Here is a 16,550-nt window from a genome sequence, read left to right as displayed (position 1 = left end):
GCCACAACTACTGAAGCCCGCGTGCCTAGAGCCCATGCTCCGCAACAAGAGAAGCCACCGCAATGAGAAGCCTGTGCACTGCAACGAAGAGTAGCCCCCGCTCACCGCGCTTAGCCCGCGCACAGCAACAAAGACCCAATGCAGCCAAAAATAAAAATAAATAAATAAATTTATTTTTTAAAAAAAGAAAGAAAATTTCCCTAGTCTTGGTAAGGAACTGCCTTAAAGAGTGGGCTTGGTGACTTAGTGCCTATGGTCTGACTAGTGCCATTAGTGCCTTTTCTTCCTAAGCGTCTAATGTGCTTTGCCGTTTCCTTCTAGCAAGGAAAGCCATATGTCTTCGACAGAGTGCTGCCTCCCACCACGACCCAAGAGCAGGTTTACAACGCGTGTGCAAAGCAAATTGTCAAAGGTAAGTGCTAACTCTTCATTTCCTCGGGGCGCTTCAGAGTAATGGAAGACAGTAAGTGGTATTCGCAGCCTAGGAATCAATACCCTTTGACCATAAGCAGAGGCCTGCTAATTGGAAACACTGAATTATAGTGAGTTCTGGCCCTGATTTGCTGTGATGTCAGGCAAGTTATTTAACTCCTCAATACCTCCTTTCCAAGGAGATTTCTTTATTTCTTTTGCCACCTTTTGGGCAGAGTTATTCTGTCACCCAGAAGTTTAAAAGCAAGGTAAGCTATAGTCACGCTATTTCTGTAATGGTTCTAAAATACTGCTGAAGGTATAGTACCTCCTCAGGAGAAAAATATCTATTCTGAGACTCCAGTTGTGTATTTTTGGTTGATTTATTTTGTGCATCTGTCTCTTCAGAAAGAAGCTTTTTTTTCTTTTTTAATTTTAAATTTTTTTATTGGGGTATAATCGATTTACAATGTTGTGTTAGTTTCAGGTGTACAGCAAAGTGAATCTGTTATACATATACCTATATCTACTCTTTTTTAGCTTCTTTTCCCATATAGGCTATTACAGAGTACTGAGTAGAGTTCTCTGTGCTATACAGTTATCTATTTATATATAGTAGTATGTATGTGTCAATAGAAATGATCCCTGAAAGTATAGTCTTCAGGAAGAAGCTTTAAATGTGGGAAATTCTTGGGCATCAAGGAATTTTCTACAGCATCCTAAGATCACATTACCTTGCTGGTTAGTGAGTTGTTCTTGCTAGTCAGCATTCCTCAATGATACTTTCATCTAACCCACTTTCAAGCATGCCACCCAGATCCTGACATCTGTTCTTCCCCATAGGTAGCCTGAAGCCTGAATCTGTGTCTTAGAGATCAATCCTATTCTCTGGGGCTGGCCTTGGTCCTGAAGGATCTGTGTCAAAATAACAGCAAGGAGACAAAGCAATTTACACGTTGCTCTACCTTGCCCTTTTAAATCGGGGGCAGGGTGGAGCTTGCCTTTGGGGAGCTCACCATCTGGACAGAGCTGAGGGGCATCTTTGCCTTTCATACTTTGCTTTTCATCCTTAAATCCTTGCCTTCAAATTTGAATGCTGCAGCAGTTGTGCTTTCAAATGTCTCGATGCTGCCACTTTTATAGGCAGTGCTAGATTCAAAGAGTGAAAAGTAAAACAAACAAACAAACAAAAAACCCCCAAACATCTTGTCATATTAGATCCACTTATTTTTAGAAGCTGAGCTGACTAACCTAACTACTTGAAATGCGTGAAAATCAGCCCTGGGTACATCTGTTAGATTAATTCTGACCCTGGACACCTGCGTGGGAGACGCCCATCAGAATGTAATGTTCCTTGCTGAGGTGTATGGTTATTCACATTCTTGTTGCAGACATCAATTAAATTAGACGGTGTTCACAGTAAGATTATTATAGAAAATTGAAGAGGAAAAAATATGCCTGAATATGAGCTTTTTTTGAATTAATCGTTTGGGCCTGTATCTGGTGGTAATTTTTGTCTTCTCTCTACTTCTACTCTTTTGCTTCTCTTTCTATCTAAACATATTTGCTCTTTCTTTCTGGAATATATAGTTCTAGTTTGCTTCTAGTCAGCCCTCCTTCCCCTCTATTGTCAGACTCTTTCATATTTTTATTAAAGTAAGATTAATCACATATGAGCCAGAATTTCCTTGTTTTTCTCTCCTCCTTCATTATCAGATCTAAATAGTATTTACTACGTGCTATGCTAAGCGTTAGGGCCATTTAAACACATACCTGCCCTCTCTAAGTTGACATTGTAATTAGAGATGGATACACTCTGTTTTTTAAAAATCCTGTGATTAACAAACAATCATAATAATCTTTGAGTCTTTATTTACTAGATAAGTTTGGGTCCTTTCAGCGCTTGGTATTCTCTATAATATATGAAATGTCAGAAATGGGCAATCCCTGGGGGGTTCCTATGGGCACCCTAACTATGGATAACTTGAGGCCCAAATATATAGTGAGCCACAAAGAAAACTATTTAGAATAAAATTGGGACTTCCCTGGTGGCGCAGTGATTGGGAATCTGCCTGCCAGTGCAGGGGACACAGGTTTGATCCCTGGTCCGGGAGGATCGGATCCCACATGCCGCGGAGCAATTGGGCCCGTGTGCCACAACTGCTGCGCCTGCGCTCTGGAGCCTGTGTGCCACAAGTGCTGAGCCCGCGTGCCACAACTACTGAAGCCCGCATGCCTGGAGCCCATGCTCTGCAGCAAGAGAGGCCACTGCAGTGAGAGGCCCGCGCACCGCAGTGAGGAATGGACCCCGCACTCTGCAGCTAGAGACAGCCCGCGCACAGCAATGAAGACCCAACACAGCCAATAATTAATTAATTAGTTAATTAAAATAATAATAATAGAATAAAATCAGGCTCTGACATGATATAGTAAACAGACATTTCTTGGGCACCATACATATAACATGAACATACTCATTTTGTAGCAATAAAGAGTATCTTATTCTCCCTTGAAAGAAAATTATTAGGGGCATAATGAAGACCAAGTTTAACTTTTTTTAATATCCACTGAGGCTAGTGTGAGGGGAAGTGGCTGTGTATTTCTGCATCAGCAAGATAAAATGTAGGCATATAAGAAAGAACTGCTTGGAATAGATTACTAGGTACAGCTGAGGCATCTGTGGCCCTGACAAGCCCTATTTACATCAAGTATGGAAGGTGGTGCAGTGGAGGTCTTTTTTTTCTAGAGGCCAAGAATTGAATTAAATGACTTCTAAAGGAAGTTTAAATTGTGGTCTCTGTGATTCATGGTAATGTAGTGGACTGGTGAGCTTTCTTTTCAAGTCTATCTAAACCCTTAATGTTTTTGAGATCAGGAAGACTCCTTTTAACTGGACAGCTTTATTCTCTCTCAGTCTTTGCATTCCCTTCAACTTCACTGAGTTAAAAAAAAATATTTCGAACATTTGATTGTAGAATCCTGGCACCTCCCACGCTCCCCTTTTTATCTGGTGTGTATTTCTCAAAACAGCTTCTGAAAGAGTCTGTAGAATCTCTTCCAGTTCTTCTAGAAGAGGTTATAGGGTTTGTGAGTACCAGCATGGTAAATAGAAAGGTTCCTATGGATGCCCTAGGAATTAAAAACCATGGTTACCGGACACTATTACTGAAATAAGAATAACTGCGTCCCAGCCTACAGAAGCCACCCCTGGCATTTGCCTTCCAAATTAACTGGATGTAGACCATCCAGTGCTAGAGAAGATGGTTTCTTGTTTTCCAGTTCTAATTTCTTTAAATTGCATTCATTTAGTTGTTCCTTTCATTCATATTTTTATGAAAGTATATTAGGTATTTGCCATGTGGTAAGTACTGCTAGGGACTGGAGTCACCAAGATACATAAGACTGCAAGAATCTTTGAGTATAGGGAAAGAGACAGACGCATGCACAATTATCATACACGTGGGGATTATGTGCTTTAGGATGGGTGTGTGCAAAATGCTGTGGGAGCACAGAAGAAAGTCACTACTGGTTTTGGTGGGTAGAGAGGAGGATTGGAGAATGAAGGCTTCTTGGAAAGGTTGGGTTCTGAGGAGCATAGAAAATGCAGGGTGGTACAAGCAGAAGAAATAGCAAAAGCATAAAGACCCAAATTATATGGGCAGCTTAGAATGGTACAGGGTGCATGGCTATGAGACCTATAAAATTAGACTGGACCAGAATTTGATAGAAGTTGAAGGGCTTTATCTTATAGGTGATGTGGACCCATTGAAGAGTCACAAGCTTAGGATATTATCAGATCTATTTTATTATTTTATTATATATGACTCTTAAGAAGAATTATATTTATTTAGCTGCTGTTATCTGTCAGGCACCCTGTATGCATTTTACATATGTTATTGCATTTTAAATCTTTACAACTTCATGAGGTGTGAACATTATTATTCCCTTTGTACTAAAGAGGAAATTGAGGTGAAGTAACTTGGCCAGGTCGTTGAGGGAGTAGTGAAGCGAGGCTGGGCCTCGAACCTGAGTTCGTCTGACTTACTTGAATTTTACTATCCTGCCCCCACTTTTCTGGTGGGCCCATAATGAGCATTTGATAATTATTTTATGAGTTGTTCCTTTTCCATCAGGCCATATGGACCACATTGCAAAAAGACAGGGGTAGGAATGGCGGTGGGGAAGGGGAGAGGGGAGAGAACGGAGAACGGAGACTGGGTTCCAGAGCTGAAGGGTGGCCCTGGCTGTCTGCCGATAGTGAGACACACTTCCATTCTGAGACGCTGCACGCCCTCACCTGGGCACAGTGCCTGCCCTCGGACTGGTGGGGCCAGTATCCCGGTTGGCCTCTGGCATTCGGCAGAACGGTCTCTGCGTTCTCTGGGCACCGCCTGCCTGAGAAGTGTGGTTGGCTGGCAAAAGCCTTAGGATTCCAAGCCAGGGATGAGTTGCAGCCACTATTGCCAGGGGCTCTGGTGCCACGACCAGGCCACTGTTTCACCTGGAGAGTCGATAGGAGGCCACAGCAGCCTCCTCAGGCACCCTGGTGCGTAGGTATGATTATGTCTTCCCCAGATTCTTACCTGATAATGGAACTAACTCTTCTGCTTCAGCAAGACCTGGACTCAGAACTAATAAAACCTAGGATGGAAAGCTTGGCTCTCAAGGCTGCACCGGGAAGCAGCAAGTATTTTCAAGGACCCCGTTCCACTCCTCCCTCCCAGGGCTCTTCCCACCCGCTGTGGACTCTCTTTTGGGTTTGCTTGGCCGCTCGATGGACGTGTGCTGTGCTCGTGGGGCGCCGCTGGCTGTGTGGTGTGAGCTGAGGTCACATCACGCCAGACTCCATCACAAAGAAAGGTTCTGTCCAGCTGGGCTGGTTCCTGGCTCTGTGGCTGGTGTATAGAAACAGTCATTATGTTATGGCGGAGACTCTGAAACAAATGCTCTCCTCGGCCCCAGGACCTGTCCCTCAGCGTGATGAAAGTGCCTTTCTGTGGGCTGTTTCTGCGAGAGGCAGGCGGGTTGGTTGTGTGGCTCAGTGGCACCGAGCACAGGCCTGTTCCCTCATCTCTCTGTGCTTGGCGGGTGTCCATCTCCCCGTATCTCAGTGGTCCAGCCCCAGATGCACTTTTGTGCTGCGCCCCCCTCCCGGCCTCTCCTCTCCTCTCATAAGCAAATACAGCCTCAACAACAAACAAACTCCCCCAGACCTGGAGTTTGGAAGAAAGTAGAGAACACTGGGTTTGAAGAGTTTTCTGTTTTCTTTTAAAATTACCTTCTGATTCGGAATCCAGTTGATAGAGGGCGGCATCAGCCCTGTTCAACCTTGAGCACCAGACGTGGGTTCTCCAACAACAAATTAATTGTAACATGATTCTGAACACTTTAAAGGCCACACAGGGGATGGGGAAGTTAAGCTGTGACAAAGTGAGAGAGTGGCGTGGACATATATACACTACCAAACGTAAAATAGCTAGTGGGAAGCAGCCGCATAGCACAGGGAGATCAGCTCCGTGCTTTGTGACCACCTAGAGGGCTGGGATAGGGAGGGTGAGAGAGGGAGGGAGATGCAAGAGGGAGGGGATATGGGAACATATGTATTTGTATAGCTGATTCACTTTGTTATACAGCAGAAACTAACACAACATTCTAAAGCAATTATACGCCAATAAAGATGTTAAAAAAAAAAGGCCACACGGAGTTTGTCCTAATGGGCTTCTCTTATGTGTTCTCTTCTTCTCAAAAAAAAAAAAAAAAACCCTAAGAAATTGCCCGCAGTGTTGAAATAGCCGCAGCAAAGAATCAGGGATTCTCCAAGTAAGAGTCTCGTGTGCCTCTCAGCTGTCTACCCCAAACAAGTGATGCTGTCCGTGAGCTCTTGTTTTCATATATGTGCCCCAGTCCTTAACCTGAGGGAGTTTGGTGAGCAGTGACTCCCTAGGAGTTAGGAGGATTGTGCATTCTCTTAGCGAGGGTGGATTTAGAGGGGTGGACTGAGCCTGGGGGTTGTCTGCGGGGCAACATTCAGATGCCTTGGTCCCATTGCTTCCTGGCGGAGGAAGAAGCAAGTGCTGGGTTTTCTCCCATCTGCAGAGCTGGGTTCTGAGCTGAGGTTTCTTCAGCGTGGGGCAGTTGTTCAGGGCCGCCTGTATGTGCAGGTGAATGAGTAGGGTGGCCAGCGGCTGCGATGAGGAACCCAGGGAGCTGGACCCCTGGCCTTGGCTGCCGTCTTCCTGCCCCAACACCTGAGGTAAGGGGTCGTCCCAGGCTACTTCCTCCACAGGGACTTAAGATAAGAAAGAAAGCCCTTTCAGTTTGGGGGAGAGGTTTAGTCTCTAATAAACAGGAGTTTTAGCGCTGGGATTGTGGCTGAAATTCTCGTTGTCTGGAGTTGTTTGTGCCATGGATATGTAGAATTTGAAAACAACCACCAAGGGTGGAGACCACTTTCTTTGGTCCCTGAAAGCCTGTCACATTTGTGGTTGTGTAGAAGCTCTCCACTCTGGCCACCATTTTCAGACTGTAGAAATCTTTTCTCTGGGCAAGTTGGCACTTTTGAGAAAACTGAAGCTTGAACCTCCAACCCTTACACTGTAGTCTTCACGTTTTTGCTTCCCCCGTTACCAGGGAAACCATTACCAGAAGTTGGATACGTGCGAACATTTTCTCTCTCAATATAGCTTGACACAAACTCTTGAGGGCTGCCAGGATTAAAAAAAACTGCCACTTAATTTTTCTTTTTTTAGCTACCCGAGGGAAAATCCTGCTTTCTTTTCTGATCCCAGTTCACACTCCAAAACCTCAGACCAGTACAATGTGCATTAAAATTTTTTTTTAAAAGACCCAACAGGGGCTTCCCTGGTGGCGCAGTGGTTGAGAGTCCGTCTGCCGATGCAGGGGACACGGGTTTGTGCCCCGGTCCGGGAGGATCCCACATGCCGCCGAGCGGCTGGGCCCGTGAGCCATGGCTGCTGAGCCTGCGCATCCGGAGCCTGTGCTCCGCAACGGGAGGGGCCCCAGCAGTGAGGGGCCCGCGTACCGCAAAAAAAAAAAAAAAGACCCAACAAAACAGCAGAAACTAACCAGCATCATAAAATTGAGAGAGACCAAGAAAGCAAACCAACCAACCTAATCAGGGCCTGAAATAGATGGAGCTGATTGGCTGGCTTGATTTTTCTGTAAGTGGCCTTGGAGAGGACACCCCCTTATGGGGCTCCTGTCCCCACCCCTCTGTGCTTTTAGGAATGAGGACTTCCTCCCTTTATATAGAGATGGTGGGTCAGGGAATATTAATTATGCATCATTCCGCTTTCAGTGATGTTTATGTGGATGAAGTAGGATCGAGGGAAATGAGCACTAAATATATTTTAATCACCTTTGCTGCTTTGAAAGAATTCCCACAGATAATCGTCAGCTCATAGCAGGGTCAGTCCATCTGTCCGCACGCCTCCCCTCGTCCCTGGATGAGAGAGAGGGAAGCGGCCTGCAGCGTGGGGCACAGTCTGCTTCTTGTTTGACTAAAAGAAATTCCCGATGCTCTTGGGCCAGGGTCATCTTGCTAGCACAGTCACTGAAAAAACAGAGGCCCTAAATTCGAGTCAGGGCCCAGTTGGTTTCCGGGCTGATCGGATTGTCACCGTGTGTCTCAGTTTATAGAGTGGGATCCTGTCCCCCCAGCTGTGGAGTAGCTCTGCTCTGAAGGGGCTTAGCACGGCCTTCTCAAGAAACCTCCCCAAGGAGCCTGCCGGGGCCAGGGTTTAAACCGACCCAAAACAGATCTTCAGGAGAGAAATCCTATTCTACACCTCACTCCAGACACTCAGGGCACGATAATGTTTTGGGTTTTCTTTTCCCCACCTCAACTGATCTCAAGAGATCAACGTGGAGAAGAAAACTCAAATACCTTTCTACTAAAAAGAAAATACACTGCTCGATACCTGTTTCGATTTTGATGTTACCAGGAGAAAGTGTGTCTGCCTCCTTCTTCATTAGTATATTCTGTAGCCATGTGAGTCCATTTCTTTTTATTTTGTGGAGCAGTGGAGGCCCTCGTTCCTGCTTTTATCTCACAATTCTACTTAAAATGCACATGGAGTTGAAATACATCATTTGTGTGAAAAATGAGGTGGGCCATTTGGAAAATGCAATTTTAAAACAGGCAACCAGCACTAGCATGCAATCAAAGTAATGAGTTAATTTTTTTTCTTGCTCACAGATGTCCTTGAGGGTTATAATGGGACAATTTTTGCGTATGGACAGACATCATCAGGAAAAACACACACCATGGAGGTAAGGTTGCAGCGTGCTGTTATGTCGTCTCTGAGATGACTGAACGGAAGTGGTGCTTCCAGCAAAATGCGAGGTGCATGCGGCTTTTTGACGGGGCAGTAGATGGTTAAGGGATGGTTATGTTCGTGTCACAATTTTTTGTGTCTTTGAGGAGTTTTAAAAATATTGTTGAGTAATAAAATCTCAGGAGTTCAGTATTTTAGAAAATCCTTTGTTGATAGCTCTGTCAAAATAGGAATAATAAATTCTATTTAAAATAATCATCGATAATCTAAACAGTGGTGTGAATATCCCTGTGGACTGCCACCCCAATCTTACTGAGAAAGTCTGCTGTGAAAATCATTTAGTCTAAGAAGGGCCTCTGGGGAGGTGAGTCTCTTCTGAATAAATGAAAAATGGTAGGTCAGAGGTTGAGAGAAGTTGGCTTGTGGACCAAATGCAGCCCACAGACATATTTTTGTTTGACCTGCACAGTGTTTTTTGTTTTTGGTTTGTTTTTAATTGCAGGCAGTGTTTAAAATGAGATGGTTTCAAATAATTCTAAGTGTCCAACTTTGGTTGAAAATGCTGAAGATCTAGCAACTCTGGGTAAAATTTCACCATAATATAAAGTGTAAGCTTCACTGGAGCAGTGCTCTTCAATGTCTTGTTCACCTTTTTACTTACATTGCTATTGTGTGGGACCATGGTGGTCACCTAGGAAGGCTTCGATAAAGTATTTGTGAAAATGATAGCCTCATGGTGGCCCTGGCTGACCCACGTTGGTGGGGCTGGGCCCTCCACGCACATTGTGAGCAAGTGTTCAGCATCCTTCCCCGCAGACACTCACACCTGGCCTCTCTGTGCTCTTGAGGGTGTGACACCAGCTCTAACTGTTAGCCCTGGAGCTCTGTGGCTCCAGGCTGTCTTCCAGATGAGGCACGCCTGCAGACAAAATTGGTCCCCTTTACCTCTTCTTTTCCTGCTTTTTGCCATGGATCGGACTCCTGTGTGGTCTTTGGGGCTGGATAATTCTTCTAAAGGCTGGGCCCACCTGACAGGTGAGGCGAGGTGAAGAGCAGTTATTATAAGAAACTACACAGAGGAAGTTTGGGGAATTCAGCTTACAAGCAGCAGGGTAAGATGAATCCTTAATCCTTCAAGCTTATGTTTTTCATTTACTGTCCCCTCTTGGGAATGTCACCGAGTCGCTGCTGCAGCATCGGTTTAGCTTATGAATCATTGCTATTGAAGAAGAGATTTCAAAGGCTCGAGGCTAAAATCCTCAGGGCTCTGATGTTCTGCTCACACCGATTTCAAGTGTGGGGTGTGCCTCCGGGGATCTCATTCCTGTTGTGTTGACTCGCTTCCCCCCCATTTTGCTGGAGACAGAGTGGTTCAGAGATTGTACGGATTAAAGGAAGCACGAGGTTTATTTGCCACCTTTTCTAGACGGAGCAGGACTGTTTCCTGACACCTGAGCCTTTCCGTCTCCTCTGCATCTCACATCCTACTGCAGTACTCCTTGGAAATGGTGGTACAGGCACGGCCGTCCCCACTCTCCGGCTCTGGCCCCTCGCCTGTGTCTCCTCCTGGGCCCCAGACCCTTAACCTTCTAGGTGCTAGAAAGCCGCAGTGGCATACATTTCCTAAGTTCCACCCACTCCAGTAACCATGGACAGAACCTTCTTCATGGTTCATAAGGCATGAGAGAGAGAGAGAGAGAAAGAGAGAGAGAGAGATTGATTGATTGATTAAGAGATGGCTTCTCATGAGGGAATCATTCCTTAGTTCTTTGGAAAGTTACCAAACAACATACAATACAAAAAATGCCATATTTAAAATCCCCCCACATCTTACAAAAACGCCTCTACGAGTGACCTTTTAAGCTTTGGGATTAATTCGTCTTTGGGAAATACAAGGTGTTTGCTAAATGTCAGAAATTTAAACTGTAAACTATCAAAGGAGAGACCTGTCCCCAGAGTAAAACCTTAGTTTGTGTTTTGTGTGTATGGCAGGGGTAGGTGGGTGTGAGGAGATGGCAAAGAGGTATGCCAGCTCTTTCACACTAAAATTGGAGACGTCTTATTAAATGAGAGCATCGCCAGCCCTCTGTGACTCACGGTGTCAGCCACGCAACTCCTGGAGCAGTGCTGTGGGTCCAGAGGGAGCCACGGGACCTAAAGGGAATGGGATTCTGTGCGGGCCACTCTAACAGTTGCCTGAATTCTGTCTCCTTTCCATCCTTGCCAGTTTTAAAAGGTTGCTGGTAATGAGCTGCTTTTCTTTATCGTGACTTTGAAGGATCACATGCTTAGGCCCACAGGAGGAAGGAGAGGGGTGGCTGTGGGTCCTTTTCTAGCACCTTCTCACCCCCTACACACACTTCATCTGGCTCTTTCTGTTGGGTGATTTTAGGTCGGAGAAAAGGTAGGGGATATTTTAGAGGAAAACAGAGGAAAGGAGGAACCCGAAGCTGAAATCCAGAGGCTGTAGGAGACCAGGAAACCCAAGATCCTGGAATGCAATTAAATTTAAAAAAACCCTGCAGGGCTCTCACCATCTGAAAGGAGGATTTTATGTATTCAGCATTACACATTGTGATCCTTTAAAGGCTTTTGCAAGGGGCTGTTAACTCCCTGAATGGACAGAAAGTGTCACATTTAAAAGCTGTTTTTCATTTTAATCCTCTCCATTTTGGGTCTGACATCCAGTGGTGATTCCATACCTTCTCCTGAGGGGAACAAACAGATGAGCCGACATAAAATTGGAAAGATTAGCTTCCGAAAATGGCGCATTTCAGGCGGATTTTCAGTGCAAAGAGGAAATACTTGGCAGTGTTGGTGCTAAGCTCCATAGGACCCTTGGTGCACTGGGCCCTGGCTGGGCTCTGGCGGGCAGCGCTCGGGGAGGGTTGGAAGAGAGGTCCCTGGGTGCCGGCTGCCCGGGGAAGAGAGGGCTGGGCCTTCGTTCAGCGCGGGAGGCTGGGAAGGGCTTCTCTCGGCCCCATGCCTCACTTTGTGGCCCTCTTCTGCACATGGATTTAGATGGATGGAGACACGCAATGTTTTTCCTTCTGCCCAAAGGGACACCTGGAGGCCCTGGAAGGGTGCGGGCTGCTCTGCTGCGAGGAGTTGCCAAGTGATTTTTAATGAGCCTGTCTGAGTGCGTTGGTGCTCTTGCGCTGACAGGCCCCCTGCTCTCCCATCTTAAGTGTTTCAGGAAACTCTGTCCTGCTTGGGAGGCTGAGGCGGCCACTGGGGCTGGAACAAAGGGAGTCTTGTTCTGTGGCCAGTGGCCTGGGTCTGCTTTCTGCTTTCACGTGTGCTCCGAGAAGGCCACCTTCAGAAGTGGGAAAAGTTTTTGAAGAGGATTATACAGGATGCAAGCATTAAAATGTCTCTTCTTTTTGCTTTCTGGGAGAAACGAGAAGACGGAGTGGGACATTCCCCTCGAGTCCATCCCTGATGCTCCAGCCGACTAAACTTGTCGTTGTTCTCTCAGTTCCTACCTTTGTTCTGTTACTCCCATCTCCTCTCCTCTGCCCACATCCTCTTTGTCCGTCCTTAATCTTACTCATCCCTCAGGATTTGGTGTCTCTCAAGGAAGCCATCCATATCACCCCAGCTGGAAGGGACTTTTCTGTTCTGAGTTTCTATAGCTCTTTGCCTCCTGACCACCTTTTATTGCCTGAGGTGACTGTTTATTGTATGTGTACATGTGCATTTCATTTGCAAAGCAGTCAACACAGATGCAGTGAAGACCTTTCTGGAACACCTCTCTGTCTCATACACACACCACACACATCCGTCCTCACCACACACATACCCCACACCCCTCCATGCCACACACCCACCACACATCGATAGCCCTGCACACACATCCACATGCCACTCACACCCACACACTGCACACACCACATATACTGCAGATACACACACTACATGAACACACAGCCACAGCACACCCAAACTACATACATCACCACCACAGAAGCCAGCACTACACACACCCACATGACACACATCCACACTATGTATGTGAACGCCACACACACGCACACTACACACCATGTACATTAACACCACACACACACACACACACACACAAAGATTGTTTTTTTTTTTTTTTGCGGTATGCGGGCCTCTCACTGTTGTGGCCTCTCCCGTTGCGGAGCACAGGCTCCGGACGCGCAGGCCCAGCGGCCATGGCTAACGGGCCCAGCCGCTCCGCGGCATGTGGGATCCTCCCGGACCGGGGCACGAACCCGTGTCCCCTGCATCAGCAAGCGGACTCTCAACCACTGCGCCACCAGGGAAGCCCTCATACAGATTGTTTTGGCAGCCTTTGTTTACTGAGCATAAAAGCCCTCACACTCCTGGGTTTATGAGCTAGAGCAAGCATCCCAGCCCCTAAACCTGTGGTAGACTTGGACATCCCTCTGTCACTGTGGGGATGGGGGTATTATTAGGTGTTCTCCAAATGAATATGTGCTCCTTGTCATGTGATTTTCGGGTTGGGTCTTCAGGGCAACAAAACAGGAAGTGTCCAGACTCATCCTGGCTCTGCCTTGATTCTTACCCTGCCAAAGGCAAACAAGGGATGTCAATACTTGTGTGCACCCAGAATCAATTGGAAGATAAATCCGTTGAAAGGGAAAGCATCTAGGGAAAGAGATTTGAGTCAATTATAAATGATTTTTGGATTATTGATCATTCGTCTTTGGCTGTGGGCCACTGAAGAGAAGCTAAAGGATTATGATGAATTATTAAAGAGCTCTGGGTGGCAGCATGGAGGGCACTCTTTGGACCCTCTTGAGTCAGATTGGCCCAGTGGTGTTGCATTTGACTGTGTTTTCAATGTAGGTACCATTTCTGCCAGCAAATTCCATAGTCCAGAGCAGGTAGGGTCCAGTATTTGATTTGTTACATGTTTTATGATGGTCTAGGAGACCATCATAAAACATAAAACAAAAGGCCATCATAAGACAAAACAAGTGATTTGGTTTCGTTTTCATTAGATATATATATTAATGGTTTGGGGTGGAAACATGTTTTCAGACTCTTCAAGTCAAGTAAACCCCAGCAACTTCTTGAGAGAATGTATCATGAGCTGAATAACAATATTTATTGTCACTGAGTACATTATATATACTGTTTAAGTTATTTTTTATTTATTTATTTATTTTTTTCGCAATACGCGGGCCTCTCACTGTTGTGGCCTCTCCCATTGCGGACCACAGGCTCCGGACGCGCAGGCTTAGCGGCCATGGCTCACGGGCCCAGCCGCTCCGCGGCATGTGGGATCTTCCCGGACCGGGGCACAAACCCACGTCCCTTGCATCGGCAGGTGGACTGTCAACCACTGCGTCACCAGGGAAGCCCTGTTTAATTTAAATTCTACAGTAATTCTATGCAGTAGATACTATACCAAGTATTATAAGCAGTGGGAGGAAATACATATGCACTGGCCACCCTGCCTTTAGGGAGTGTACAGTTAAACTGAAAAACAATAGAAACACATCAAATGATTCAGGGTCCTTAGCAGATGAGGCATTCCAGAAGAGTACCTGTTTTCCGAGTGAGAGCCAGAGGCCAGATGTGTCTGAATTCGGCTTTTCTCTTGCTTTGAACAGAGTGGAAGGTCGGGAATCAGGTGCGTGAAGGAGGACTCATAATGGAAAGTGCTTTGTGGCCTGTAGTCAGTGCCAGGGTTCATGCAACTTCTTGCTTTTGGTAACTCAGATGTTGGCTCGGAAGTCATCTTGTTAGAGAAGCACCAGGCAGTGAACCTCTGAAAGAAAGAGACGACTTAATTGAGGAAGACAAAGCAGATCTTGCAGGTATTGGGCAGATTTTGAACAAAGATGTATGAGTCAAAGTTGTAAAGGCTGTTGAGCATCGCTGGAAAACTAAAGAGCAGACTGGCTTTGCTTCCAGTTCCGTTTCTTTCTAGAGTCTTAGAACTTCTCAAAGGCATGTGTGATTCTCTGGGAAGACAGTTGCTGGCAATCCCTTTAGACATGTGTTTGTCTGCCGACGGGTTGTTTAACCCGTGATAGAACTTTTCAGTGTTCCTTTGGTGTGGGCATGAAGAAGGCTCTCTGGGAGTTGTGCACCAAGGTCCTTGCTAAGCCTGTTGCTTGAAACACTTCTAGAACTCTTCTTTAGGAATTGCTTTCAGGTCCTATGCTGTCTCTTTTTGAAACTCTTCAGAGGTGGCAAATTCTGGATCTTGAAAATGGATTTAGTGATAGTCCAAATAACAGAAACATTCACCCATCCATCCACACCTTAGGTAAAATGAATAGAAGTGGAAAAAGGCCAGGAAAGAATAAGAGAAGATTTTATAAGCAGATTTATGTATTAGAAACAGTCAAAAATTATTTGGAACAGTTTGGGCTGGGAATTACAGATTTTAAAAAGAAATCGATAAAATGGATTTTCTTGATTGGTGTGTCAAGTGCTACTGAAGGTATTTCCAGAATAAGTTTCTTAGAAATTTTTGAGCAACGATGATGTGAAGGAAACTGTATCTATCAGCTCGCAAGGTGATTTCATTAAGGCAGATTAACTTGGATTTGTAGGTTCTGGTCAGTCTGTAAAATTTCCAAAACAAAGCCCACGTTTAGTATGTTACAGTCACACATGTAACCTTATTCTTTCTCCCTTTCCCTCCTTCCTACCCACACGCTCACCCACATACACACTGATCTGCTGCCTGCAGTGACAGCACGAGGGGATATTGGGGGCCTTCAAGGCCAGCAGGACATGCTCTCCCCTGCCTGGTTGAGTTACCCCGCTAACTGTCGGTCTGTTGGCAGGTCGGGTAGATCTCCTAGGGAGCAGGCAGTCCTGCGTGGTGCTCCCTGTTCCACGGAGTCCTGTTTAAGAAGCCCAGGTTCGGTCCCTTCTCTCCCTCTCACATGTCGCCCAGCACTCTTTAGCTCCCTGTGTTTGTCTTTTTCACTCACTAGGGGAAGCTACACGACCCTCAACTCATGGGCATCATCCCGAGGATTGCACACGACATCTTTGACCACATCTATTCCATGGACGAGAACCTGGAGTTCCACATCAAGGTAAGTGCTATTATTGGGTCCCAAGAGAAGAAACTGAGTCCCAGATCGTGTTTCTTTGCTTTTCTCTTTTATGTATACATAGAAGATTTTATCTAATTTAAATGACATTCCTGTGATCAGCAGAACCATATTTATTAGTTAATGACTCGGGCTAATACTGAGGAAATACTGAGATAAAGTCAAAGCCCTTTTTAGGATGGAATCATCTTGGTAGTTGTCTGAATTCTACCCTTTACCCTGTGGATTTCTGTAGATCTGACTGGCCTGTGTCCATGATTGGGTGAGGACAGCATTTCCCAAAGTGTGTTCCATGGAATACAATCCCTCGTATTATTACTCAGTGGGCTGCAATGGAAAAGGCGTATATGGTCAAATTAGCTGGGAAAATGCTTTGCTGAACAATGTTAAACTTACCCCAAGCTTAAATATGCTAACGTGTAATGCAGTTCTGCAAAGTGGACATGTACTGTATTATATTTCCTATCTTATTTGACTGTGGACATACTTTACCCTCCTTGGAGGATGACAGACTAGTATCTTGAGGAGCACTTTCTGAGAAATGTTAGGAAAGGGAATTCTTTTCCTCCTTGTTTTTGTTTTTCAAACCTATGTTCTGGCTTAAATTTGAATTGAAAGAGAGATTTCTACTCTCAACTATAGCTGTGAATTCATAACATTTGGTAGAAGGGGTATATTCATTGGAACGCCTTTGTTTGCAAGTGACTGAAAGCTACTTGTTTAAGCAAATAGAGGAAGTTGTTATAAGATACAGAATCTGACAGCAGGC

General features: G+C 45.5%; 1 protein-coding gene across 2 annotated transcripts in view; it reads left to right on the top strand.

Moving 5' to 3' along the window:
- The window catches only part of KIF5C (kinesin family member 5C), a 166,819-nt gene that overhangs the window by 55,964 nt on the left and 94,305 nt on the right, over positions 1–16,550 (top strand). For both annotated transcript variants that reach the window (XM_060016836.1, XM_060016837.1), the window contains exons 2-4: positions 322–412; positions 8,630–8,703; positions 15,659–15,763. In XM_060016836.1, coding sequence (XP_059872819.1) covers positions 322–412; positions 8,630–8,703; positions 15,659–15,763 — 270 coding nt within the window. The remainder of the gene's footprint in view (positions 1–321; positions 413–8,629; positions 8,704–15,658; positions 15,764–16,550) is intronic.

This window comes from Delphinus delphis, chromosome 7, assembly GCF_949987515.2.
Source record: "Delphinus delphis chromosome 7, mDelDel1.2, whole genome shotgun sequence".
NCBI lineage: Eukaryota > Metazoa > Chordata > Mammalia > Artiodactyla > Delphinidae > Delphinus > Delphinus delphis.
This window is presented reverse-complemented; position numbering and strand designations above follow the sequence as displayed.